Source organism: Rhinopithecus bieti, unplaced genomic scaffold (assembly GCF_001698545.2).
Source record: "Rhinopithecus bieti isolate Rb0 unplaced genomic scaffold, ASM169854v2 scaffold_13704, whole genome shotgun sequence".
Classification (NCBI taxonomy): Eukaryota; Metazoa; Chordata; class Mammalia; order Primates; family Cercopithecidae; genus Rhinopithecus; species Rhinopithecus bieti.
The window spans coordinates 3,760,562-3,787,473 of NW_016808231.1; the positions used below are offsets into that span (position 1 = coordinate 3,760,562).

The following is a 26,912-nucleotide window of genomic DNA, read 5'->3' on the forward strand; positions in this document are numbered from 1 at the left end:
CCCGAAGCTCCGAAACCTGGAGCCGGCCCCTGGCCCCGCCTCGGCCGACCATGGCCCCGCTCCTGGGCCTGCCTCAAACCCTCCCCAGGTAACGCCTCCCGAACTTAAGCCACATTCCGACCCCGTCCTCAAACTCCTCCCCGCTGCCCACACCCTGAACCCCTCGCTCCGTCTCGGGCTCGCCCCAAGCCCAGCTCCGTCTTGGCGCCTGAGCCTGGCCCTGACCCGCCTCCCAAGCCCTGGCTCCCTCCCCATACCGGCCCCTCCCTAAGCTCCGCCTCCCAGGGCCCGAGCAGCGCCTGGCCACGCCCCAGGGCCCGCCTCCTGAGCGCAGCCCACAATCCGGACTCGGCACCGCCTCCCGGAACCCGGGCCCTGGCGATGTACTACGACAGAGTCAACGCCCCGTCCCGGCCCCGCCTCCGGAGTCCTTCTCTTGGTCTGCCCTTAGCCCCGCCCTAAGACCTGTCCACTGGGCTCTGCTCCGAGTCCCACCTCCTGAACCCAATCATCGTTTAGCCCCGCCCTAATGCCCGCCTTCAGGACTCATCCTGCCCCCACGCAAGGCCCCGCCTCCAGGACGCCACCAACCTGGACGCTTCCGAAGCCCCGCTTCCAGGATCGCCCTATCCTGGCCCCGCCCCAGGACCCGCCAACCTGGACTCTCCCCAGGACCTGCCCCAGCGACGCTTATCCTAGCCCTACCCCAGGCCTCGCCCTCTTGGCACTCATCCGGGCCCCGCCCTCATAACGCTCATGTTGGCCCCGCCCCGGGGTCCGCCCCCACGACGCTCCTCCTGGCCCTACCCCGGGCCCCGCCCCCTCTCTGCCCCGACGCACTGCCTCGGGCCTGCCCCTTCTTCAGTCCAGGCCCGGCTTCCGCCGGGTCTCCCGGCGACACTGCGGCCCCGCCCACGTCATGGCGCCGGAGGAGGATGCGGGGACCGAACTCTTGCTGCAGAGTTTCGAGCGCCGCTTCCTGGCGGCGCGCGCGCTGCGTTCCTTCCCCTGGCAGGTGGGCGGCGGGGAGCGCGGAGAGGCCCACGGGGCGCGGGGGAGTCCAGGGGCAGACGGGACGGGTCTCCGTGCTGAAGCCCCCGGCGCTCCCGCCACGTGAGTGCCTGGGCTCCCGACAGTCAGGGCCGCGCGTCCCGGTCCCCGTCCCCGGGGCCTGGCCAGAGTCGCTCGCACCCCTCCTGCCCCGCAGGCTAGCGGCGGAGGCTGGGGGCGGCTCCACGGTCTGCTGGGGGCCGACGCGCGCTGGGTGTGGGGTACAGTTCACGATCGTTTTCACGACTTTTTAAAGGCAGTAATCGTTCTGGTCGCTGGGACACAGCTGACCTCGCCCATTCTAAAAAGTCAGCGCCCTCAGGACCGCGGGTAACCACGTTCTCCCGAGCGCGGTGACCAGGTCACAGGCTGTCCCTCGTGGCTCAGTGTTCTCATCTGTACATCGAGCAGTGCACAGAATCGGCTCATGCGCTGAGGCTCTCACGCCTGTGATGGAAGAGACAGAGAAGGGAGGAGGTGGCCTCTCGTCGCCCTGGGGACCTGCCATCCACAGCACAGGCGCATGGCAGGCAGCAGCCTCCCTTCTGCCAGCAGAGGGGCTTCATGCACCCGGCCCCATTTGTAATTCATGTGTGGTGAGCTCACTGGGATGAGGCAGTTTGGATATCTATTCCTCCCTGAGTCTGCCCCATTTTATGGGTTGGTGCTTAATCATTTGCGTTATTCCATTGACATAAAATATTTAGCACTCAGAGATCATTTCTGGTCTGGAGAAATTTGTGCATTTTTAACCCAAAATAGAAACCTTCATAAAAGTTTCATAGGTCTCCATTCAGTATTGACTATAATTGTTCACATGCCCATGCTGAATGCTAATGGGCTCACCCTGAACACCCACGAGGTGGGTACTATTATTATCATTCACATTTGACCAGAGGGATTGTTTGATTCCGGTGCAGTAGTTGAGAGTTCAGACCCAGGAGACAGCCTGCCTGCTTCGAATCCCAGCCGAATCCCTGGCCCTGTGTGACCTTGGGCAAGTGACTGCATCTCTCTGTGCTATTGTTTTCTTATTAATAAAATGGGGGATATCATGACACTACCTCTCAGCGTTGAGTACAAAAGCCTGTGGAGCAGTGCCTAGCTCATGGGAAATGCATGCTGGTGTTAACTAGTGTTTTTATTCAGTCTCCAAATGTTTAATAAATGCCTTCCGTGAGCCAGGCACCATGGATCAGCAGTACCCATGACAGATGAGGCTCTGCTGGCATGGGAGAGCCAGAGAATAAACAAATAAATGAATAAACAAGACAAGACCAGAAGTGGCTTTAAAGCCAATAAAACAGGGAAATGGTGAATGGAGCAACTGGGGAGAAGAGTCACCAAAGGGCATCAGGGAAGCCTTCCCCAAAGAGGTGGCATTTGAACTGGGGCCTGAGTGGTGAAGCAGCCAGGCATGGGAAGGGCTTGGGGAACAGGATATGCAAAGGCCCTGCAAGCCAGCGGTGGCTGAGGAACAACAGCGAGGCAGCCAGTGTGGCTGGAGTGGAGTGAGCAGGGTGGGCCAGGGGTGAGGGAGAACAGGCCAGAGAGAGGGATTAGGACCAGGTCTTGTAGGGCCTTTTACAGCATGGAAGGAGCTCTGAAGCAATGAAGTACCTTGCCCTGTGTCACATATGAGCCAAGACAGTCTGCCTAACTCGGGAGCCAAAGCTGACTGCTGGGCTTGAGGCCGCTGTTAAGAGGACAACATAATCCAGGCTGATATAGGCACATTCTGCATTTCCACTTTAACTCAGGTGGCAAGCCCATCGAACCTTGGTGCCATGGCTGCCCTGGTAATTCCTGGCCGACCCGTGCAACCAGGGAGGTGGCCCATGACCCAGGTGGCAGCTAAGTAGCTAGGACTAATGTGGCCAAGAGTCAGTCTTCTAGCCTTCTTCCTGTGACTCATCCATGTGCACCCTGTGACATCTGAAGGTCAGGCTTTCAGCCACTGTGGCTTCCACTTCCAACTGGCTCCACGTCCCCAGGGAGAGATCACACAACGCTTTGCCAACACATTCTATTGCGTGTTTAATGTTCCTATGAATGCGCCCTTGAGATTTCTCTCTCCCCTCCACACAGAGCTTAGAAGCAAAGTTAAGAGACTCATCAGATTCTGAGCTGCTGCGGGATATTTTGCAGAAGGTAAGAATCCCAGAGTCCCTGGGACTCATGACCCTGCCTCCTGAATCTCTCCGGAAGACCTGATAGAAGAACCACAGGTATGCTTGTACCCTTTAAAAACACCTCTGTTCAAAGAACAAAACCATTGAGTCACCACTGCAGGTGGGTGTCAGCATCTCCGACAGCTCTAGCTCTTTCGTTTTCTAAGACTTAGACATCAGAATATACAAAAATCTGCATGAGAGGGGGGAATCTAGGGAATGTTTTTTAAACTATACACAGCAAAAACAGAGATGACAGGTGCAAAACAGCTTCTAGCATTTGGGAGATGCTCAGAGACTTTCTTTTTTTGCATACATGAGACCTGTCCTGCCCACTCCTGTCTCTTCTAGACATAAATGGGCCCTTGCTTTACCCAGGGTGGGGTTTGGACTCAAGTGCATCTGCATGCAGGTGAGAGGCAGGATCACCACCTGGCCCAGCCACAGCCTGACCCTGGCCTTGTGAGCCAAGTGCAGATCACCCTGCATCCTGGGTCTTCACCTTCGAAGGGCCATGAGCCCTTCTGAAAAGACGAAGCAATAGACTCCCTCCCAGAAAGAAGCTCACCAGAAGAATACGTTTTCCGTACAAACTCGGGGAGGCAGACATCCTCCACCCCCACCCGCCCAGCCCATCCTGGGAGCCCTGGTTAAGAATTCCTGTGCTAGAAGTGAACCAAGATCAGCCACATGGAAAAGATACAGCCACAGCAGGGAAGACTTTGAGAGCGATACAGGCACCCTGCTCTGAGTTTCACCCTGAACCTCACCCTCGTAGGTGGTGAAGCATGAAATGCAGGGAGAGCTGCTTTAAAACCCAGCAAAAGGCTGGGCACAGTGGCTCACACCTGTAATCCCAGCACTTTGGGAGGCTGAGGTGGACAGATCACCTAAAGTCAGGAGTTCGAGACCACCCTGGCCAACATGGCAAAAGCCTATCTCTACTAAAAATACAAAAATTAGCTGGGTGTGGTGGTGCACGCCTATAGTCCCAGCTACTGGGGAAGCTGAGGCAGGAGAATCACTTGAACCCGGGAGGCAGAGGCTGCAGTGAGCCAAGATCGTGCCACTGCACTCCAGCCTGCGCAACAGAGCAAGACTGTGTCAAAAAAAAAAAAAAAAATGAAAAACCAGCACCAGCCTGAAGGGCCTGTGTGTTGTGTGGGGTACTTTGCTGCCCTTGGGCAGAATCTGCGTCCCTCCCAGCCAGCAGGCACTTTGGACCATCTCCTCCCTCCCTGCAGGCTCCTGTTTTCCTACCATCCCCACTCCTGCTGCACCAGTCCCTCTGCCCTCCTTCCCAAGTGCCAGGCCATGGCCACCTCGGAGCTTGCACCGGCTATTCCCACTGCCTGGAACTTGCTCGTCCTGCACTTGGCTTCTCTTGGATTTAGGTGGAGTGTCACCCTGAGAGTCCCCTCTCCCTCCATCCTGTCCCCAGGGACACACGCTCCAAGAGAGCAGGTGCTGAGTGGGCCTTCCCGCCTCTTTCATAGAGCCAGACAGTTGGCGATTGTCCTTACTGCAAACCCTGGTTCACATTGGCTCCCCTGGGAGGGAGGTGGTTAGGGCCCACATGCCCTGTGTTCCTGCTCAGAATGGGTATTAGAACCAGGCCATGGCCTGTGCTACTGCAGCAGGAGCATTTTTAGGAAACGGCTTATATCTTAAGACAAACTTAAGATGCATGGGGCCAGAACGGTGTGTCCATTTACATCTTTGCTGAGGGATTGGGTAGCCCAGAGTTTGCCCTCTGCTGTGTTGGCTTGAAGCTCATAGGAGACTTAAGACGGGGTCTCCCCAGCAACCAATGTTCTGTCCTTTGCTGTAGACTGTGAAGCATCCTGTGTGTGTGAAGCACCCGCCGTCAGTCAAGTATGTCCGGTGCTTTCTCTCAGAACTCATCAAAAAGGTCAGTTATTGGCAGTGTCCGCCCAGTAGCCCGACAGCATAGCCACCTGCGTGCTGGAGTCCCCATCCTTCCTGGGCCCTAGGCCTGCTTTGCAGACCCCAGCATGGCAGGCGCCTCCCAGGCAACTGGCTGCAGCTGGGTGTGACCCATGGGAGACAGTGCAGGGTGGGAATAAGGGGAGACCAGCGTCTCTCCCTCACTCTGCTTCCTGGCGTCTCCGCAGCAGCTGCTTCTCTGGGGCCCCAGCTCCTAGCATATGGATTCTCATTCCTACCAGGCTGGCCCAGCCCACGGCACTGGAACCCTCGCCCACACCCTCTGTCTTGCCCGCAGAAGGGTTTGGAGTTTCCTGTTCTTGTCCATCTCTGGGCTGCGCCACGGGCCCCTGTTGGAAGGCTTAGCTCGTCATACCTTTGGAACTAGTTCCCCTGGTGAATTATCCGTAATGATCCTGCTGGAATCAGCTCTTTCCTGACTGATACAGGATGGATTTTATTTTTTACTTATTTATTTATTTATTTATTTGAGACAGAGCCCCACAGTGTTGCCAAGGCTGGAGTACCGAGGCACAATCTTGGCTTACTGAAACCTCTGCCTCCTGGGTTCAAGCAATTCTCGTGCCTAGCCTCCCAAGAAGCTGGGACTACAGGCACATGCCACCACGCCTGGCTAATTTTTGTATTTTTAGTAGAGACAGAGCTTCAACCGTGTTGACTAGGCTGGTCTCGAACTCCTGACCTCAGGTGATCCGCCCACCTCGGCCTCCCAAAGTACAGCGATTACAGGCATGAGCCACTGCGCCTGGCCTAGGATGGATTTTAAAGATGGGCCCGAACATGCAGGGTTTGACATGAGGGAGGATGTCAGAGAGGCCGTTCCTCAGTAGGCAGTAGCAGACCTGCTGAGTAAAAGGGCCACACTTTTGGCAAATAAACAATCCCCTGCTTCTCCAATACCCGCTTTCTCCCTAATCCTTCCCAAGGGTACATCTGTGGTCACCAGCAGGTCTGCCCTGTGCCACCAGCAGAGGGCAGCAGTCACCCAGTGTACCCTGCTGCTGCCCTGTGAATCCTAGGCCCGGGCCAGCCGTGGAGAAGCCGCCTGCTGACAGCCACAGCCTGCAGCATGGGCCGCCCTCCCACCTCTGCCTGGGCGCACTTAACAGCACCTTTGGTATTCCTCCTCTCTGTGTTTGATCCAAACACAGAGCTCTGTCATGGTCACACGACAGCTCTCACAGAATCCTTGTCTCCTGCCCTACACTACCCTAACCCTACCCTCTCAACACCTCTTGCTGAAGGCCCTTCCATCCAGGTTTCCCTACCTAGTGAATTATTTTTTTTTAGAGACAAGGTCTCTGTTGCTCAAGCTGTCCTCAAACTCCTGGGCTCAAGCAGTCCTCCCATGTCAGCCTCTAGAGTAGCTGGGACTATCGGCACACACCACCACACCCAGCAAAGTGAATATTTTATATGCCACCTGGCCAGTATTACACCATTCCGTCCCAAATCTCCCCTCCAAACTTGGTGAAAATCATCTGGCCATTTTTACAGATTAGAACGAAAGCAAACAAGCTCTCCCTCTGTCTGCCCCCAGCACGAGGCTGTCCACACGGAGCCTTTGGACGAGCTGTACGAGGCGCTGGCGGAGACCCTGATGGCCAAGGAGTCCACCCAGGGCCACCGGAGCTATTTGCTGGTATGAGAAGGGTACCCGCCTCCCCCTCACAGCCCAGATACCCTTTCTGCACAAAATGAAAACACGGGTGTGGGTTCAAATCCTGACTCACCCATTCTGCAGTCTTAGACATGAGGTCTCTTAACCTCCTTTCCTCACTTTCCCTGTCTGTAAATCAAGCACTTCAACAACAGCATGGGGTTGTTGGGCATTTGTCCAGTAGGTAACACACACTACCTGCTTCACAAGGACCTGATGCCCAGTCCTCAAAGAATACTTGACAGGGCCGGGCACGGTGTCTCATGCCTGTAATCCCAGCACTTTGGGAGGCCAAGGCGGGTGGATCACCTGACGTCAGGAGTTCGAGACCAGCCTGCCCAATATGGTGAAACCCTGTCTCTACTAAAAATAGAAAAATTAGGCCGGCGCGGTGGCTCATGCCTGTAATCCCAGCACTTTGGGAGGCTGAGGCGGGCAGATCACCTGAGGTCAGGAGTTTTGAGACCACCCTGGTCAACATGGTGAAACTCCATCTCTACTAAAAATACAAAAATTAGCAGGGCATGGTAGCAGGTGCCTGTAATCCCAGCTACTTGGGAAGCTGAGGCAGGAGAATTGCTTGAACCCAGCAGGCAGAGTTTGCAGTGAGCCAAGATCGTGCCACTGACTGCAGCCTGGGTGACAGATCGAGAATCCATCTCAAAAAAAAATAAGATAAAACATAGATACAGAAAACCACAAAGGAAAAACATAGCACACTGAATCATCACAAGGCAGCCGCCCCTTCATAGCCATACCTGGCCCCTCCCTGGCCACCACTGACCTGTGCTCCATCACCAGAATTCCATCGTCTCAGGAATGTTCGATGAATGGAATCCTGTGTGGCCTGAGATGAGCATCTTTCACGCCGCGTGATACCCTTGAGGCCTGTGCAAGCTGTTGGCATGTCAACAGTTAGCTGCTTCTCATTGCTGAGTGGTGATTGGTCCTGTCATGGTTTATTCAGTCATGGGGTGGATGGCTACTTGTCTTCTAAGCCCCTGGTCCTCTGATCGCTAGACTGATTCTCTCGCCCTCTCTCGGCACAGCCCTCGGGAGGCTCGGTCACGCTCTCCGAGAGCACAGCCATCATCTCCCACGGCACCACGGGCCTGGTCACATGGGACGCTGCCCTCTACCTTGCAGAATGGGCCATTGAGAACCCGGGAGCCTTCACTGACAGGTGACCTCGGGGCACAGGGCGGGGCACCGAGGCAGGCTTACCCTGGTGCAGTCGCAGACATGGTCCGCTTTCCTTCTTCCAGGACTGTCCTAGAGCTTGGCAGTGGCGCCGGCCTCACAGGTCTGGCCATCTGCAAGATGTGCCACCCCCGGGCATACATCTTCAGCGATTGTCACAGCCGGGTCCTCAAGCAGCTCCGAGGGAATGTCCTTCTCAATGGCCTCTCGTTAGAGGCAGACATCACTGCCAACTTAGACAGTCCCAGGGTGACAGTGGCCCAGCTGGACTGGGACGTCGCGACAGTCTGTCAGCTCTCTGCCTTCCAGCCAGATGTTGTCATCGCGGCAGGTAATGCCCAGCCCCGGGCACCCTGCGCAGGCGGTGTCCTTGCAGCTCCACCCAGCTCTTGGCTCTGGGAGAAGGGAACAAGGGACGCTGTCGGGCATGGACATGATGGGGCTTCCAGAAGAGTTACTCTGGGCCTCCAGGGTGACAACAAAGGACAGGGGTGCCTCTTAAGGTGACCTTGAAGTCACAGCCCTCTTGTTGGGGACAGGCATACTCCCGTTACAGTCATCACCACATGGCTGTGTCCCAGAGCCATGCCCTGTGTCCTTCAGAGACCACAGGAGGAAAACAGCCACTTCTGGGACAAGGACAGGGCCCTTGAGAGAAGGTGGTGTTTGGCTGGGCCACCGGAAACCCCTCGCCCCTGCCGGCACACTCAGTCCCCTCTCTGGTCGAAAAGAGCTCTGCCTGTGATCCTGGGTCCCAGCCCTGAAAACCACAGGCCCAGCGGTGGCCAGGGACACAGGCCCCCCGCTGCAAGCCAGCAAACAAATCGGCAGACGCCTGAAACAACGAGTTCACACGAGGGTCATGCTTTGTGTCATTCAAAGCCCTCTAGACAGGCTGAGAACCAGAGCTGTTTTTCCAAGGAGCGCCAGTGAGTCTGGAGACTTTTTTCTTTTGCTTTGGTCTTTTGCAGCTTTCTCTACTAAGGGTTCTCCTTTTTCACCCGAGTAATTGCGTTTCCATCTAATGGCACAAATGGTCAAATGGCATCTAATAGTCTCATATGACCGCTGCCTCTCTGGCCTCGCCCTGCTGCTGAGGTCAGCGTGACCTGGAACTTTCCGCTGGTCCCTTTCAGTAACCTGAAGCTTTCACTGTAGATGTGCTGTATTGTCCAGAAGCCATCATGTCGCTGGTCGGGGTCCTGCGGAGGCTGGCTGCCTGCCGGGAGCACCAGCGGGCTCCTGAGGTCTACGTGGCCTTCACCGTCCGCAACCCAGGGACATGCCAGCTGTTCACCACCGAACTAGGTGAGCCCCCACGCCCTCATGGGCCTGCAGGGTCCCCACGCTGTCCCTGCAAGACTCCAGTGGAAGTGAAAGAACTTGGCACCAGGGAAAAGCTAGGATGCCCCACACCCCCACGCCATGCGGGGAACTTGGGCAGAGGCTGGCGAGCAGAGTGGGCTCAGGGCATGGAGGCGCTTGGGGCAGGAGGAGGGCAGCTCAGCACAGGGAGGGAGGGTCTGAGCCCAGCAGCCCTACTGTGTGCTTCGGAGCAGCGTTCCCTAAGCCTTTGGGCCTCGGTTTCCTCATCTATAAAATGGAGGTGGCGGGAGAGGCAGTCGGGGTCAGGGCTGGACACAGCTGTGGCCTGCAGGACACTGGAGCACAGGCTATACAGGCAGATCCACCACGCCACTGTCCTGAGCACCCAGTCAGTGGAGGACGAGCAGGGTGACTATAGAGAAGGGGAACTGGCCCCACAGTGGAGCAGCCCCCAGCACCTGTGAGGGTGTGCTGTCATTGTCCCATCTCTCTAACAAAGACACTAGGGCACACGGAGGCCAAGCGACCCCCGAGCTCCCGCAGACTGCAGCCCAGCCGCCTGGCTCTCGCACCTCCACACTACACCCATGACCCCCAGTGCCACCAGCCTTTGCCCCAGCTCCCTCTGAGCAGAGCCCCTCCTGGCAACCGTGTGCACAGATGCACCCGCAGCAGCCTCTGCCTGCACACAGAGACACAGACGACCCAATGCCTGTCCACATGGGGCAGCCTGTTAACTACAGAGCCAACAAACAAGCCAGCACACGAAGGCACACTGGGTTCCATGACAGTCCCGCACAACCTCGCACAGGAGGCTGGCCAGGCACAGGGCTCAGGCCTGTCATCCCAGCACTTTAGGAGGCTAAGGCAGGAGGACTACCTGGACCCCAGGAGTTCAAGACCAACCTGGGCAACATAGTGGGACCCCATCTCCACAAAACATACCAAAACTAGCCGGGCATGGTTGCACACGCCTGTGGTCCCAGCTACTCGGGAGGCTGAGGTGAGAGGGTGGCTTGAGCCCGGGAGGTGGAGGCTGCAGTGAGCCGTGATCTCACCACTGCACTCCAGCCTGGGCAACAGAGCAACACCCTGTCTCAAAAAAGCAAAAAAAAGGAAGTCTTTCTTCAGATACTTACGTGAAAAAATACCTGCAATATAGTGAAAAAAGCAGTGCCAAACAGCACATATAGTATAAGCCCCCACTCACCTTTTTTTTTTTTTGAGACAGAGTCTGGCTTTGTATTGCCCAGGCTAGAGTGCAGTGGTGCCATCTCGGCCCACTGGAACCTCCCACCTCCCAGGTACAAGCTATCCTCCCATCTCAGCCTCCTAAGCAGCTGGGACTACAGGCGCGTGCTACCACGCCCAGCTAATTTTTGTATTTTTTTGTAGAGTCGAGGTTTTGCCATGTTGGCCAGGCTGGTCTCGAACTCTTGACCTCAAGTGATCTGCCACCTCAGCCTCCCAAAGTGTTAGGATTACAGGCATGAGCCACTGCGCCCAGCCCCATATTTGTTTAAAAAAATAATAATGATCACCCACACATGGTTGTGAGTACCTATATTCCCAACTACTCAGGAGGCTGAGGCAGGAGGATGGCTTAAGCCCAGGAGTTTGTGGCCACCTTGAGCAACATAGCAAGACTTCATCTCGACAAAACATTTATCACAATAATCATTTTCACATTAGTAGGCCTATAGGGGAAAACCTAGAATATATATATAGCAGGCTTGTCCAACCTGCAGCCCAAAACAAATCTGTAATCTTTCTTAAAACAGTATGAGGTTTTTTTGTGATTTTTTTTTTTCTTTTAGTTCATTAGCTATTGCTAGCGTTAGTGTATTTCACGTGTGGCCCAAGGCAATTCTTCGTCTTCCAGTGTGGCCCAGGGAGGCCAAAAGATTGGACATCCCTGATCTACACGTTAACATCCTTGGATGGCAGGATGATAGAGACTTCTACACGTTCATGTCTGTACTACTTTATTTTTATAAATACACATTTTCCACTCGTAACAAAAAACTGTAAATGAAAATCATCCCGGGTCACAGCGTCTCACGCCTGTAATCCCAACACTGTAAGAGGCTGAGGCTTTGGGAGGCTGAGGTGGGCGGATCACCTGAGGTCAAGAGTTCAAGACCAGCCTGCCCAACACAGTGAAACCCCATCTCTACTAAAAACACAAAAATTAGCCAGGCATGGTGGCGCACGCCTATAATCCCAGCTACTCAGGAGGCTGAGGCAGGAGAATCACTTGAACCTGGGAGGCGGAGGTTGCAGTGAGCTGAGATTGCGCCACTGCACTCCAGCCTGGGGAACAGAGTAAAACTCCGTCTCAAAAAAATAAAAGAGGCTGAGGCAGGAGCATCACTTGTGGCCATGCGTTCAGGACCCCATCTCTACAAACTAAAAAAACTACTGGCATGGCAGCACGCACCTGTCATCCCAGCTACTTGGGAGGTGGGAGGATTGCTAGAGCCCAGGAGTCGAGGCTGTGGTGAGCGATGACCGTGCCACTGCACTCCGGCCTGGGTGACAGAACAAGATCGTATCACTCTGGCTAACGGCTCTTCAGGCATCTGTGCTTATCAGAACACCAGCCCCTTCTAAGCGTTTTGTGTGTGTGTGTGTGGTTTTGTGTTTGGGGTTGTTTGTTTGTTTTTTTGTTTTCTTGAGATGGAGACTCGCTCTGTCACTCAGGTTGGAGAGCAGTGGCACAATCTCGGCTCACTGCAACCTCTGCCTCCTGGGTTCAAGTGATTCTCCCGCCTCAGCCTCCTGAGTAACTGGGATTGCAGGCACCCACCATCGTACCTGGCTGATTTTTGTATTTTTGTAGATGGGGTTTCACCATGTTGGCCAGGCTGGTCTCGAACTCCTGACCTCAAGTGATCCACCTGCCTCAGCCTCCCAAAGTGTTGAGATTACAGGCGTGAGCCACTGTGCCCGGCCGCTTTGTAAGCTTTGTGAAGAGTGGATTGACTGAGCAGCCAGGTAGATGTGGATTCAGATCTCTGCTTCTGTCTCGCTGTGCCAAGTGCTGGAGCAGACACGGGCAGAGCGTGGAGAGCGGCACGGTGCCTGCTGCTAGCCACTTCTATGCAAAACCAGATTTCTGGTCCCATCCTGGAGGCCAATTCTAGGTACCTGGATGGGCCTGGGAACTTGTGAACCAAGTAAACTGACTTGGACACCCCCCCGCCCTGCCAGGCCTGTCCTAGCAGCCCCACACAATAAGCTAATGTCCCCAAACACCGCCATCCTGAAACACATGTGCTCTGTTTCCAGGCCGGGCTGGGATCAAATGGGAAGCCGAACCTCGTCATGACCAGAAACTGTTTCCCTACGAAGAGCACTTGGAAATGGCAATTCTGAACCTCACACTGTAGGCCTCACACACGCCTTCCAACATGACTGTGAGAATCAAGTCATTATCGTGGGAAGAATTTTTATATGGGAAAGCGGATAAAACTTTCATTGGACTAGAATGTTTGAAGAATGTTAAATTCCAAACCAGGAACCAGAAACTGCCCTCTAATAAGACATTGGCCGTCTAAGCGTGGGGGTGCCCCCTTTCTGCCAGCAGTTCTAGTTCTTAAGAAAATCACCATAAATCAGACATGAAAATTCTGGCTCCAAAATAGCATTTTCTTTGCGCAAATAAAAACGTGTGTATCAAATATGCTGTTCCCCCAACGTGGACACACTCGGTTCCTCACAAAGCCAAGCCCGCTGCAGCTGCCACATACCTGGGCTTACGATGCAGCAGGTGCTGTTTTTCAAGACAGGAATCAAAACGTTAGGAACACGGCAGAAAGGCGACACCTGGAGTAAGGACACAGGCTAAGGAGTCCTGCAGAGGTCATGGGGAAGTCACAGGACAGTAATATGCTAGCAGGGGCATGGGGCGTGAAGAACAGAAGAGAGGAAATGTTTCTGAGCCTCCAAAGAAGAAATCAGGGCCAACCACAGCTTCCGGGGTCCCAACCAATTCATTCCCCAGGCGGCACCACTGCCGTCATTTCAGCTACTGGCCACTGGGAGGCGCTGCTTGAAAGGGTTTGCCCTGAGACTTCCAAGAAGCTGTAGGGAGGGCAGCAGGGGTCCTGGGGTTTTAGCCTCTGGCCCAGGAGTCATGTGTCCATAACCAAAGGGAGCACAGTCTGCACCCAGCTCTCATCCCATCGGAGCTGCTCCGACTCCCGCAGGTTCTTCCGGAACTGGTTTAGCTTGCCCGCAGGATCGGGAAAGTTTGAGAAAAGCATCTGGGAAAAAATAAAGAGCAGAGCTTACCTCATTGCCTGTCCCCACCCCATCCCAGGTCCCTGACCCAGCAACACCCCTTCCCAAGTCCCTAACTCCCTCACTTGGACTCGAGAGCCTTCACGCCCCAGCAGCGCTTTGCCTCCCACTTGACATCACGCTTTCTGGAAACTTCCCTACATATCCCACTTTCCCACACTTGGTGCCCTGGAGCACCTCCTGGCCTCTACATGCTGTGCCTTCCCCTGGAGCACCCTCCTCTCGGTCTCTGGCCAACACAGTCCCACGCATCTGTGCGTAACAAGGGGGTGTCGGTGTTCTTTTCAGCCTTGCTAAACTGTCTGAATCCAGCCCACAGCCTGTTTGTAAGTCAAGTTTTATTGGAACAAAGCCACACCCCTTCATCTACAGATGATCTGTGGCTACTTTCACACCACAGCACCAGCCTGTTTGTAAGTCAAGTTTTATTGGAACAAAGCCACACCCCTTCATCTACAGATGATCTGTGGCTACTTTCACACCACAGCAGAGTCCCATGGTTCTGACAGAGACTGGGAGACCCAGTCTAAATGACTTCCGACCTGGACCTTTACTGAAAATCCTGCCAATCATTCTGTTGGCAAGAATGATGTGTTACTTTTTGCAACAAGAAACAAGTAACCTTTGCAGAACTCCACTCATCTTTCAAGGCTGGTCCTAGAAGCTCCCTTTACCCGCCTACCTGATCCTGATCACTTCCTGAACTGCAGCCCGGCCCACCGGCTCCAGCATCATTTGTGGAGTGTCAGCTCCATAAATCCAGAGGGCAGGTGGGGGTATGTCCTAACTTTCCCCAGCCGGGACGTACCGAAACGGGACAGCAGAGTAGGCCGGCCTCTGTGACCGCTGCTCCCTCCCTAGCTTTTCCGCCAGACCCCACATGGTCCCACCCTGGCTGTGGGTGGCAGGAATCAGGGAGCGGGGCTCGGTGCCAGTCTCCAGAACCCTCCCCGCCCTGGCGTGGTGGCAGACGTGGCTACCTGCAGCTGAGCTGCCAGTTCCTCTGAGTCCTCAAAGACTAGGCCGTTTTCTTCATGTTTCACCAGCTCATGTAAACTGCAGGGAGAAGCAAGGGAGCCTTAGAGCTGCCTGGAGGAGACACCAGACCCCTGGGGTGCCCACCTAGGCTACCACCCAGGCTACCACCCCACCCCATGCTCAGGCCAGGCTGGCGTTGTGGCTTCCGGGAGCTAGTTCTGAGATTTGGCATCCGAAGGGTAAAAAGACCTGGGAGGGTTGCACATCAAAATGGCCAAACCGATTTAAGGAGGGAGCCGTAAGGAGGGTTTGTACCTTCTGTGCTGGATGCTCTTCACGGACTGAAGAATTATTTTTGCCTGCTTTTCTTAACTCCATGGCCATGGAACAAGTAAAGGCAACCCCCTGGGGACTGGCTCAGCACGTAAAAGATGACTTTTCTAGGGCACCAGCTATGATCCCCACATTTCCCTGAGCTCAGCTTACACGAGGGGCGCATATCCCTGAATCCCACCGAGAGGCCGGCTCCTGAGCAGGGGCCAAGGACTCAGCTTACGCCGGGGCTACTACTTCTAGAATCTCTTCTAACGCCGCCCTTCCAAACACCCGTCTGTGCTGGTGGAGTGAGGCCAGAGCATGACACTCATTTAGCTGATTCAAACCCACCATGAGCTTGGCCAAAAGGGACATGGCGGAAGAGAAAGGAACAAAGAAAACCATGTAAGCCTGCAGGCAATTCCTGCCAATTCTACTCTAGGAGCAAAAGCCCCAAATGGAGTTCTAGTATTTAAGATGCTTTTTTTTCATATTAGGTTGGTGCAAAAGTAATTGCCATTTTTAGTGGCAAAAACCGTGATTACTTTTGCATCAACCTAAATGTAACACGAGCTCTAAATGGAAGCCACGACTTCAGGGAGGCTCAAGCCCAGCCACAGTAACCTCAGGGCTCCTCCTAGTGGCCTCCAGTGTGTGCTGGACTGACCGAGGGGCAGGGCCTCACTGTGGGCAGCTCGCTCTGCACTGCGTCCCCCTCAGCGGTGGATCTGCGAAGCTATCCCCAGAAAGATTCAGGTTCTGCTCCTACCACTTGAAGTTCACGGCACACACAGGCAAACAGCACCCGAACATGTCCACCACCTTCATGGGCAGGTCCAGGCCACTGGAGGACGTGTGCAGACAGACACCCAGGTCTGCCGACCCTGCTAGGCAAGAGGGGTGCGGTCAGAGCGCTGGCCTCTGCCCTGGGAACACAGATCCTCCCAGCACAGTGAGGCAGCACCCCCCAAGGGGAGTGAAAATCGGAAAAGGCCCCCGACAGCCCCAAACACAAGTGGCTTAAGCTGGCCAAGCAGCCACACGGCCCGGCTGGGACATCTGAAAATGGAAGTTGACACTTTTTCTACGTAACCACAATTTGGTTTTTTTGTTGTTGTTTTGTTTTGTTTTGAGACAGTCTCACTCTGTCACCCAGGCTGGAGTGCAGTGGCCCTATCTCGGCTCACTGCAACCTCCACCTCCCAGGTTCACCTCCCACCTGTAATCCCAGCATTTTGGGAGGCCAAGGCGGGCAGATCACCTGAGGTCAGGAGTACAAGACCAGCCTGGCCAACATGGTGAAACCCCATCTCTACTAAAAAAAACACAAAATTAGCCGAGCGTCGTGGCAGGTGCCTGTAATCCCAGCTACTCGGGAGGCTGAGGCAGGAGAATCGCTTGAACCCGGGAAGGCGGAGGTAGAGATGAGCCAAGATCGCACCATTGCACTCCAGCCTGGGCTATGACAGTGAAACTCCGTCTCAATAATAATAATAATAATAATAATAATAAACCACAGCACACCCACCACAAACCAGCTGTCACCGTGAAAATAAAGCCAAATAGCTTAACATTTCTAAAGACGAGCCAGGGCCAGGCGTGATGGGTCACGCCTGGAATCCCAGCACTTAGGGAGGCCAAGGCAGGAGGATCACTTGAGGTCAGGAGTTCGAGACCAGTGTGGCCAACATGGTGAAACCCTGTCTCGACTAAAAATACAAAAATAAGCCAGGTGTTGTGGCAGGCTCCTGTAATCCTATAATCTACTCAGGAGGCTGAGTTGGGAGAATCGCTTGAACCCAGGAGGCGGAGGTTGCATGAACTGAGATCGTGCACTCCAGCATAGGCGACGGAGCGAATCTGTCTAAAAAAGAGACTAGCTAGAGAGTCCTGCCAGGAAAAGGCCCTCAGCCTCCAACTGCTCAGCTCACTCGCTCACTCAAGGCTGGCAGATGCGGCTCTAGAGACACACCAAGACCAAGCCGACTCCCCACTTGGAGAAATCAACGGGAAAGAGACGGAGGCGAGGGAGAACCATCTCACTGGCAGAGGCGACGCTGTTTGACACATCGTCCCTGTACCTCCCAAAGCCACTGCCCTCCCACACCTGGGCAACAGTGGCCCCAACCCCAGGCCCAGCCCTCCTGCGGGAAGGAAGAGGACTGAATGGAGGGCGTGGCAGGCTGAAAGGACGTGGCCTCCTCAAACCCCTTAGTAAACAGCCTCTGGGGTCACCTAGCAGGGAGGGGCTGGCACACCAGGAAGCAGCCTCCTCCTGGGAGTTCAGCCAGAGGTGTCGGCAGCAGGCCAGGCCCTGTCCCTTTTGTCCCCAAGTGGCCTCCAGAGCCACCTTTTCAGAAAAATTCCATTCCACCCACCTGTTTCCCCCACTGAAGGCCCCGCGTCCTCCCTGAGCCTCCTGCCAGCCTCTCACCTAGAAGGAGGGGGTAGTCCTCGGCCTCCAGCCAGGGTGTGCAGACCTGGACGTGCTGGAAACACTTCCGCTGGATGAGGCGGCTGTAATACTCCCTCAGAGGCCCTTTGCCTTCACAGAGAAGAGCAGACACTGCCATGGACCCATCTCTGTCCCTGTCACATGGCCCCAGGCCCAAGACTCCCCCCTAGGAGGGATCCCTTTTCCAGAAGCCCCACCCCTCGGCAGCTCCAGCCAGGCCCCATCCGGGTCCTTCCAGAAGCAACCCAGGCGCCCCAAGCCCTGCAGGGGTGTGCACCCTGACCCGAGGCACAGCCCTGCACCTGCAGCCAGCTGCCTCAGGCTGCAAACACAGCGGGGTAAGCACTGGCCTGGCACCTGACCGCCCACTAGATGGACCCAGCCTTTTGTCTGTGTTGTGCACAGGGGACACGAGGACTCTCCCTGCCCTGCCACAGCCCCCAGAGCTCATAGCGTGGGTTCCAAGCTACTCCTGGGAGCCTAGAGGTCAGAGGAGGGAGGAGAGCAGGACCAGTAGCTGGCCCGGACCCTGCCTCTTCCCACACCGCTTCTGCTTTTCTCCTTCTTCACTGAATCACCTCGAAAGTGCTCAGAAGCAGTAACTGTGGGACAGGGGCTCTTCCGTTTGAAAAATTAAAAGAGGCTTGGTTAAGGCACCAGTGACGAGGCCGGGCACTGGTTCGTGCCTGTAATTCCAGCACTTTGGGAGGCCAAGGCGGGTGGATCACCTGAGGTCAGGAGTCCGAGGCCAGCCTGGCCAACTTGGTGAAACCTCGTCTCTACTAAAAATACAAAAATTAGCCGGGTGTGGTGGAGGGCGCCTGTAATCCCAGCTACTCGGGAGGCTGAGGCAGGAGAATTGCTGGAACACGGGAGGCGGAGGTTGCAGTGAGCCGAGATTGCGCCACTGCACTCCAGCCTGGGCGACAGAGACTCTGTCTCAAAAAAAAAAAAAAAAAAAAAGACACCAGTGATGTAACAACAACAACAAAGAGATGCTTGAAAACTACTGAGAGTAAAAGCCTGGCATCTGCAGATTCAAATCTGGGCTCCCTGCCTGGCGATGAAACCCTCTGAGCCTCAGTTTCCCCCATGCCAAGCGGTATAAGACCCTATGGCAGAGAGCTGCAGCGAGGATTACGGAGACAAGATCATGGGAAGCGCAGGATAAAGGCTGCATGCCCCTCCCCCTCCGCCATCCCCCAGCCAAACAGACACCCAGGGCCCCAGGCGATACCTGTTATCACACAGACGAGAGAAGGAAGGTTGTGTCCATCAAGAATCAGTTGTTCAAACTCTGTGTTTAAAAAAAGAAACAAGTCTACATGGAATTTGTGATAGAATTTTTTTTTTTTTCTGACAGAGTCTCGCTCTGTCACCTAGGCGGGAATGCAGTAGCACGATCCCAGCTCACTGCAACCTCTGCCTCCCGAGTTCAAGTAATTCTCCTGCCTCAGCCTCCCGAGTAGCTGGGATTACAGGCGCCCGCCACCATACCTGGCTAATTTTTGTATTTTCAGTAGAGACAGGGTTTCGCCATGTTGGCCAGGTTGGTCTCGAACGCCTGACCTCGGGTGATCTGCCTGCCTCGGCCTCCCAGAGTTCTAGGATTACAGGTGTGAGCCACCACGCCCATTCAGAAAAAAATTTTTAAATAAACAATAGCCAGAGTCACCTGGTCAGGCAGAGAAAGGGCACTGCTCCGGCGGGGAGGCCACCAGGCTCTGTGAGACACTCTCCTGGAGGGGGCATTTCAGCCTGAGAGCCTGGTCACTCAGTGACCCAATGGGGATTCATAGCGGCCCACCTCCAGCACCCCTGCTGTCCCCAGGCTGCCCCACCCAGTGGACAGGGACAGGAACGTGCTGCAGGCAAGGCAAGCAGCTCACAGCCCAGGGGCCCCCAACAAAGCCAGAGCTCCTCACCGCAGCCACACACCTACTTTCTAAAGCTGCCAGCAGGATGGAGAAGTCTTCATCCTCTACAAGAAGAGAACTGAATGTCAGGGGCCTGTTTCTAGACACCCCTCTTCCAGCTCACATGCCCTCCCCTTCTCACTGAGACCGTGGTGGGATGGGGCCATGCAGGACTGGCAGGGGTGAGGAGAACACAGGTTGGCCAGGTGCCCGTCACACCAACCCCAAGTGCCCCAGGGGTCGTGCAGACCTGTCCAGCTTGTGCTGCTGACCAGCAGGGCTGGCCGCTCACGGAGACGCGTCACCAGCCCGCTCCCAGCGTACCGCTCCGTGAAGGCCGACCGTTCCGTGGCTGGGTCCTCAGGTTCTAAGCTGAAGAAGCAGAAAAAAAGCCTGTGAGAGGCCACAGAGCAGGCCCAGGACCCAGGATGGGCATCTCCTGCTGTGGTGAGGCCTGCAGGCTCCGAAAGGTTGGGGTGCCCGGCCGCATCAGCTGTACCAGGCCACCCCTGCCATCCGAGGCCTGGGCTTGCTTTCTCTAATATTGATGCTGGGTGCTAAGGTTACAACAGCAAACAAGACTAACTCATTCCTTTCCTCCACGGGACTTACTGTCTTATCCCCTGGACTCAAGATGAGGGTGCTAGGGTGCCCTCCCACACCACCCCAGCTTACCGAGGGCACACCTCAGGGTGTGTGGACCTGCACAAAGATTCCCTCCTCAGCCCCATGAGACACCCCAAGGGACACACAGGTCCACAGATCCTGCCACAGGCCTGGGAACCCACCAGCAGGAGAGTAAGACAGCACTGGGGTCCACAAACATTTCTTAAAGGGCCAGAGAGTAAATACTTCAGGCTTTGTGGGCCACAGGTTCTCTGTTGCAAAACACAGTTCTGCTGCTGTAGTTCAAAGGCGGCAGCAGACAACTCAGAAGGGAATGAGTGTGTTGTGTCCCAGTGAAACTTGATTTACAAAAGCAGGAGACTGGCCTGTGGCCTTAGTTTGCCAACCCCTGGATGAGTGGGTTCCCAGGTCTTCAGTGAGAAGGGGAGAGGCCAGGGCAGTAGCAAGCAGGAGAGAAGGCAGCTGAGGATGGGAGACCTACCGGGCCCTGAACGGAGAGTGCATGCCGCCCAGCTTCATGAAGAGCCGGTGCTGCATATCCAGAGGTGTCTCTTTAAAGAAAGATGCCGGCTTGTCGTAGACAGTCACAGCCCTGCAATGAAATCATGGCAGGGCTATTGGGAGGGCTGAAGAAAGGCCTCAGGAATAGAGGACTCAGAGGCTCTAGGAAAAGAAGGATGCTTGGGGAATCCAACTCTCAGACGATGACAAGAAGCCTTCCAATTACTTGGGAATGCACAGAGATATCCTAGGACCAAAACTGCCTGGACCCCCTGGCTGGCTGGGAAAGAAACTCTGCCCCTTCCTTCCCCGGCTTCCCCAAACCAGGGACCACCTCCCAGGCCCTCAGTATTTCAAACTGCCTCGCCAGCACGGCCACAGCAGGCAAGGCAGCTCTCATTGCAGCCAATCAGGGGCCCTGTGCCTCTCACAGGCCACGGTAGTCCCAGGCCGCCGTAGTCCCAGGCCTTGGTACCTGATGCGCCAGTTCTCCGCCAGGTCTTCCCGCATGGCATTGGTAACACATAGGTTCAGGTGGGACAGGCGCCCAAAGAACCTCTCATACCTGAAAAGACGGATTAGCAGTCAGCAGAGCCCTAGACAGGCCTCCGCTACCACCACCACGTGACTCGACATCCCTCAGCAGAGAAAAGGCCGCAGAGCTGGGAAAGTCCGTACTCCCTGAGCCCCACCTTTGCCAGTGCTCTTTCTTTATGCTGTACACACCTTTCTTTATGTTGTGTCATTTGTTGGCTTAAATGCAATCACTTTGAAAGGAAACTGCGCTCCAACCTGGGCAGCAGAGTGAGACTCTGCCTCAAATAAATACATACAAATTGAAAAAATCAATAAAAGGACACTGTGTATCACTGCCAAAGTGGACATCCTCTCTCTTGCTATAAAAGGCCTCACTAGCAGATCTCAGCCACCCTGTGCTACCACTGCAAAGGCTGTAAGGCCACGGCTTGCTCTCAACGTGGGGAAAAGGGATTCAGTGAATGCTGTACACGTTCTCTCCTAATGGAGACTGAGCCCTGATCACAGGGGAGAGCCGGAACAGGGCATGAGCGATATCGCCGCCAGGGTATCACGGCCTGTTCCTCTCTCAAGATGCGGAGAAAGCTCGGAAATGGGGTTGCCTGGGACGACATTTTGGTCCTCACACTTAGCTGTGTGGCAAGAGGGTAATTGTTCTGAGCCTCAGTTTCCTAACTTGTAAAAGGTACACCCTCCTGAGGTGCATGGAGATTGAACGAGGTAAAATACAAAAAGGTCTTGGCCGGAGGACTGGCATGCAGCAGGTGCTCACCATTAAGCATTTTGCTCAGTTTGCTCAATTGAGCTGTTTGCTGCTGCTGTCACCACTGGCAGTGAACAAACTCATCAGGGCAAAGGTCACAGCCAGCCAGTGGCCCAAGGCTGGAAGTACACACAGAGGCTGGACGCGCACACAGAGGCTGGATGTGCACATGAAGGCTGGCTGTGCAGAGTGTAACAGACATGTTATAGTCAGGCTCAGAGTACAGCAGACGACCTTCCCAGGTCCACGTCCCACTGCTACCACTGGTCCTTCTTCCCTCCCTGTCTCATCAGCTACAGCAACTATGGCCCACTTCTCCAGCTCCCAACAGCAGCCCTGGATTTCAGTTTGGGAATCTGTCCTCACACACCCTCTGTCCACGGGATATGGATGCTCCTGAGACCCAGCTCTTCTGCTGGAGCACTTGCCCCCTGGCCTCAATAGGCAGATCAGAGGAAGGCAGGTAACCAACATGAGCCAATCAGAGAGGGCTGCCCTCCCCACAGAGCCTAGGTGGGGACGAGAGCTAGGAGAGCACCGGGAACCACCACCAGAAGGGAGTGTGGAGACAGACAGGAGCTGGGTCCCAGTGACACTGCTGAGCTCGAAACCAACCATTTCCCCAGACACTTCCATTTCATGGGCCAAAAAATGTGGTCCTTTGCTGAGGGCTGTCTCTATCACTTGGAACCAGCATTTGGCCTGATTCACCAGCCTCACCCCGCCTCCTGCAGAGCACACAGGGAACCATCTTCCAGAGGCCCACCATGGCCCTTCTTCTCACTCATCCTTGAGTGGTTTGGGGCACGGTATTTTACCCTCTTCCCAGACTCTCACCACTTGGCCAGCAGAACGAGGGGGTGGTTGGGGCCATGCACCAGACCCATGATGGAGTAGCCATAGTTGTGCCAGTCAATGACGAGCTTGCTTCCACAAAGGCAGCCCACGAACCAGCAGACAGCAATGCTAGGCAGACCTGGGGGGTTCTAGGGAAGATAGAGACTTGAAGAGGAGGAAACCCAAACTATGCTCGGCAATAAACCAAGTAAAAATAGTCACAACACACATGGTGATGAGTCTATTACCTTCACAGAGCTCTTGATAATAAGCAGAAGAAAGACCCTCTCCGCCACCAAAATAGGTGTAAAAACTCATAAAAGAAACAGAGGCCGGGCGCGGTGGCTCAAGCCTGTAATCCCAGCACTTTGGGAGGCCGAGACGGGCGGATCACGAGGTCAGGAGATCGAGACCATCCTGGCTAACACGGCGAAACCCCGTCTCTACTAAAAATACAAAAAAAAAAAAATTAGCCGGGCGAGGTGGCGGACGCCTGTGGTCCCAGCTACGCAGGAGGCTGAGGCGGGAGAATGGCGTGAACCCGGGAGGCGGAGGTTGCAGTGAGCTGAGATCCAGCCACTGCACTCCAGCCTGGGCGACAGAGCAAGACTCCGTCTCAAAAAAAAAAAAAAAAGAAAGAAACAGAATGGGCCAGGTGCAGTGGTTGATGCCTGTAATCCCAACACTTTGGGAGGCCAGGGCATGAGGATCATTTGAGCCCAGGAGTTCAAGACCGGCCTAGGAAACACAGTGAGACCCCATCTCTACAAAAAATTTAAAAATTAGCCAGGTGTGGTGGGACACGCCTGTAGCCCCAACTACTCAGGAGGCTGAGGAGGTAGGATCACTTGAGCCCAGGAGGATGAGGCTACAGTTAAGCTATGATTATGCCATGGCACTCCAGCCTGGGCAACAGAGCTAGACTCTGTCTCTAAAACAAACAAACAAATAAAACCAAACAAACAGAACCAACATGAAAAGTCCAAGATCATCAATAATCAAGGAGGCAAAAAACAGAACAAAGAGATGGCATTTTTCACCTGTCAGAATGCAAATTCTAAAAAAGTCTAACAACAGCTGGTGACGGTAAGCATGGGGGAGAAGAAGCACCTCCAACTCAGCAGTGGTCAAACTGGCCCAACCTTACTCTAAAGCTATCCAGTAACATACACATCTTTAAAATGCATCAACTTTGACTACACAATTCCATTACTAGGAATTTATCCTAAGAAAGAAACTGGACTTATGCAAAAGGCATATGCTCACTGTGCTTGGAGCTGCACTATTTGTAAAAGTAAAAACAAAATCAGGAAAAATCTGAGTATCCATTAACATGAGACTAAATACATGTAGTATGGTACATCACATATTGGAATTCAAGGCTGCCTATTAAAAGAGGAAGGTGTGGGGCGCAGTGGTTCATGCCTGTAATTCCACCACTCTGGGAGGCTGAGGCAGGTGGACCACCTGGGGTCAGGAGTTCAAGACCAGCCTGGCCAACATGGCGACACTCCATCTCTACTAAAAATACAAAAATTAGCTGGGCGTGGTGGTGGACACCTGTAATCCCAGCTACTCAGGAGGCTGAGGCAGGAGAATAGCTTGAACCCAGGAGGCGGAGGTTGCAGTAAGCCGAGATCACGCCACTGCACTCCAGCCTGGGCGACAAGAGTGAAACTCTGTCTCAAAAAAATATATGTGTGTGTGTGTGTATGTGTGTGTGTATACATATATGTGTGTATATATATATACTACAGAACCAGACTGACTACCTACGTTCAAATCCCCTGATTCCACCACTTCCTAGCTGTATGGCGATGGCCTACTTACAGAGTCTTTCTGGGTCTAGGTTTTCTCACCTAAATGAGAACAACCTTAAGAAACAGGTTCTTATATTACCTAAATATAATACTTCTTAGGGTTACTGTGAGGACTAAATGAGTTAATACATGGAAAACACTTAGATACACAGTCAGTACAATGTAAGACTATCTGTAATGACACAGCATGGATAGGTGCCATAAATAGACACATACCATAGGCTCCTACTCATGTCTTTAAACGCCTATACACACAACACACACACACATATGAATATGCAATTTATTACCAATTTGTGCATGTTTAAAGACTCACATCTTTAAACTTTTATACACACAACACACACACATATGAATATGCAATATATTACTAATTTGTGCTGGAAAATAAACTGTTAACATGGTTCTCACAGAGGGAGGCAGAGGCTGATACACACCTGGAGAAAGATATAGTCACCTGGCTCCCTCCACATCAACTTCCACAGCAAGTACATAGCCTGAAATACAACTTTGACTCCGTACTGGAAAACTCGGGGCCCAACTGCAAGTCAGAAAACACCTGTGACTACCAAAGGAGCGTCTGGCAATCTGCAAGGCTTTTCAAACAAACACCCCCTGCCCCCAGCCCATGGATTCAGAGGATTCTGGAGTTGACTGCATCCTTACCTGCAAGACTCTGAAGTTCTGTCAACCCCACAATCTGAATTCTGTTGTTCTGCAGGAGCTCATCATGGGGTTTGGAGTCTGAAAATGAGAATGATCCCTTTAATGTACCAGCAGCAGCAATCTAAAGTCAGATAATCTCCCAACTTGGGCTGAATCACGAAGACTGTTTTGGAAAGTAAAATATTTCAAAACCTCTCTCTGTTCCTCACTAGCCAGAACAGAGAAAGCGGCCAATTCTTGTTCAGATTCCTCTAGATAGCCCACAGAGAGAGGGCCTGAATCTTACCTACCTTCACTTAACACGATGCCTGGCAAACAGTACGTGCTCAATTAAACGAATCTAGATTCTCTGGATAGTGGAATTTTCCCACCACAGAGCCATCCCTAGGAAGTCCCACTCTACCCCATCACCCTAGCAGACTCTAAACAGGGATTAACGGCAACTAGTGCTGTTCCCACTTCTCCCTGAGATGGGGTTGAGCTACCCTCTCAAGATACCAACGTGGAGAATAATGAAGGAGCAGACACCACTGCCCTGCACACTGTGGGTAAAAGATGGACATGAAGAACAAATGAAACATTTGTCTGCAGAGCGCTGCGTTGAGAGATGAGGAATGAGATATCCTGTCAACTCAGACATAGCTTGACAAGGGTAGCTGCACACAGACGTAGCTACCAGCACTAGCCCTGGAGTCCCATGCACCTGGGTTCCACTTACTAGGAGAATTACGTGAGACCACGCAATGGATTCACTTAACACAGTTCTGACACGTGGCAAGATTAACGCCGGCTATACCTACTGATCCACCCAGGAAAGGCTGGGCAGAACCCGCTCCTCCAATCTCGGAGATCTGCCCAAAGGCGGCGACAAAAGGAGCACTTCCGCCTCAACTCCCCAGGGCGGTTAGAACCAAGGATCAAAGGATGAGAGAGCATCTTCCCTCCCAGACCCTTGGCCACTCACTGCAGAACCCCAGGAGGGTCACCGAGAAGCCGTGCATGGCCAAAGACAGTGCGTGATACTGCATACGGGGGCTGCGGCCCACGTCGCCCAGCACCACGGCTACTACATGCCGGGCCGCTCGCCTCCGCCGCCAGCGCTTCCATCCTCCCAGCAGCAGCAGCGGCAACAGCAGACACAGCGCCAGCAAGACCAACCAGGACGCCGCCATCTTGGCGGGCCCGCAACAGTCACGTGACCGCGCTTCCGCGCGCTGTGCGCAGCCGCAGACCGAGCCTCCGAAGTGGGCCGAGAGAGGGCGAGATGGGGACGCGGTTCCCCAAGACGGGGCCAGGGAACCCCCCAGGAGCCCCTGGGGCCAAGATTTATTAGTTGTAGTAGTACACACGCACATACACCAGATTCCCTACACAACAGTGTATTTCCTCGACTAAAGTAAAGCTGTTACTGTATTGGGACATACGGATAAGTCACTCAATCTCCCTTGAAGCCTCAGTTTTTGTTCAGGATGGTTGGCACCCGCTTGAGGGGTTGTCAAGGATTAGCAGAAGTAATGACAATGACAAGCTTCCCCTGGAACCTGGGTTCCCAGCGGTGCTCCCAAGGGGGTAGAAATGGTTCTTGGGGAGCAAAACATCCTTACCCTTTTTATGTATAAAGCACAGATATTGATACAATACACAAGCCTGCAGTATATCTGCAGTATTAACATTTCATGAATGCGCTGAAAGCAGTGGCTTACGCCTGTAATCCCAGCACTTTGGGAAGCTGAGGCAGAAGGATCACTTGAGCCCAGGAGTTCAAGACCAGCCTGGGCACCATAGTGAAACCCCATCTCTACAAAGAATACCAAACA

The 26,912-nt window shown here is 54.1% G+C and overlaps 2 protein-coding genes across 4 annotated transcripts; one reads left to right on the forward strand and one right to left on the reverse strand.

The window, feature by feature from the left end:
* On the forward strand, nucleotides 1-13,675 carry EEF2KMT (eukaryotic elongation factor 2 lysine methyltransferase). Of its 3 annotated transcripts, XM_017886354.1 has the most exons (9): nucleotides 739-1,015; nucleotides 1,462-1,646; nucleotides 3,139-3,201; nucleotides 5,053-5,133; nucleotides 6,730-6,831; nucleotides 7,899-8,032; nucleotides 8,115-8,380; nucleotides 9,208-9,357; nucleotides 12,667-13,675. In XM_017886354.1, exons 1-9 carry the CDS (start codon nucleotides 757-759, stop codon nucleotides 12,765-12,767), a joined length of 1,341 nt encoding a protein of 446 aa, XP_017741843.1. In that variant the 5' UTR covers nucleotides 739-756; the 3' UTR covers nucleotides 12,768-13,675. The 3 variants fall into 3 exon arrangements, with proteins under 3 accessions (XP_017741845.1, XP_017741843.1, XP_017741844.1); XM_017886356.1 differs by lacking the exons at nucleotides 739-1,015; nucleotides 1,462-1,646 and adding an exon at nucleotides 1-88; XM_017886355.1 differs by lacking the exon at nucleotides 1,462-1,646 and having other exon boundaries at nucleotides 822-1,015.
* Nucleotides 11,033-26,302, reverse strand: ALG1 (ALG1 chitobiosyldiphosphodolichol beta-mannosyltransferase). Its single transcript, XM_017886353.1, has 13 exons — nucleotides 26,060-26,302; nucleotides 25,096-25,173; nucleotides 24,867-24,970; nucleotides 22,610-22,758; nucleotides 20,948-21,037; nucleotides 20,453-20,563; nucleotides 19,595-19,716; nucleotides 19,371-19,409; nucleotides 18,666-18,725; nucleotides 17,408-17,518; nucleotides 15,743-15,857; nucleotides 14,661-14,736; nucleotides 11,033-13,643 (listed from the first exon to the last, which is right to left on the reverse strand). The coding sequence occupies exons 1-13, from the start codon at nucleotides 26,265-26,267 to the stop codon at nucleotides 13,512-13,514; spliced, it is 1,395 nt and encodes a 464-aa protein (XP_017741842.1). The 5' UTR covers nucleotides 26,268-26,302; the 3' UTR covers nucleotides 11,033-13,511.
* Between the last annotated feature and the right edge of the window lie 610 nt (nucleotides 26,303-26,912).

Bases quoted from the DNA above. Each gene is read 5' to 3' on its own strand.
- EEF2KMT (XM_017886354.1), top strand. From the start codon at position 757: ATGTTGGCCCCGCCCCGGGGTCCGCCCCCACGACGCTCCTCCTGGCCC. The intron at 1,016-1,461 runs GTGGGCGGCGGG...TACATCGAGCAG, and splicing joins TGCGTTCCTTCCCCTGGCAG to TGCACAGAATCGGCTCATGC. The intron at 8,381-9,207 runs GTAATGCCCAGC...CTTTCACTGTAG, and splicing joins AGATGTTGTCATCGCGGCAG to ATGTGCTGTATTGTCCAGAA.
- ALG1 (XM_017886353.1), bottom strand. From the start codon at position 26,267: ATGGCGGCGTCCTGGTTGGTCTTGCTGGCGCTGTGTCTGCTGTTGCCG. The intron at 21,038-22,609 runs GTGAGAGTCTGG...CCGTCTTTTCAG, and splicing joins CTCGTTCTGCTGGCCAAGTG to GTATGAGAGGTTCTTTGGGC. The intron at 19,717-20,452 runs GTAGGTCTCCCA...CTGCTTCTTCAG, and splicing joins CACTCTCCGTTCAGGGCCCG to CTTAGAACCTGAGGACCCAG.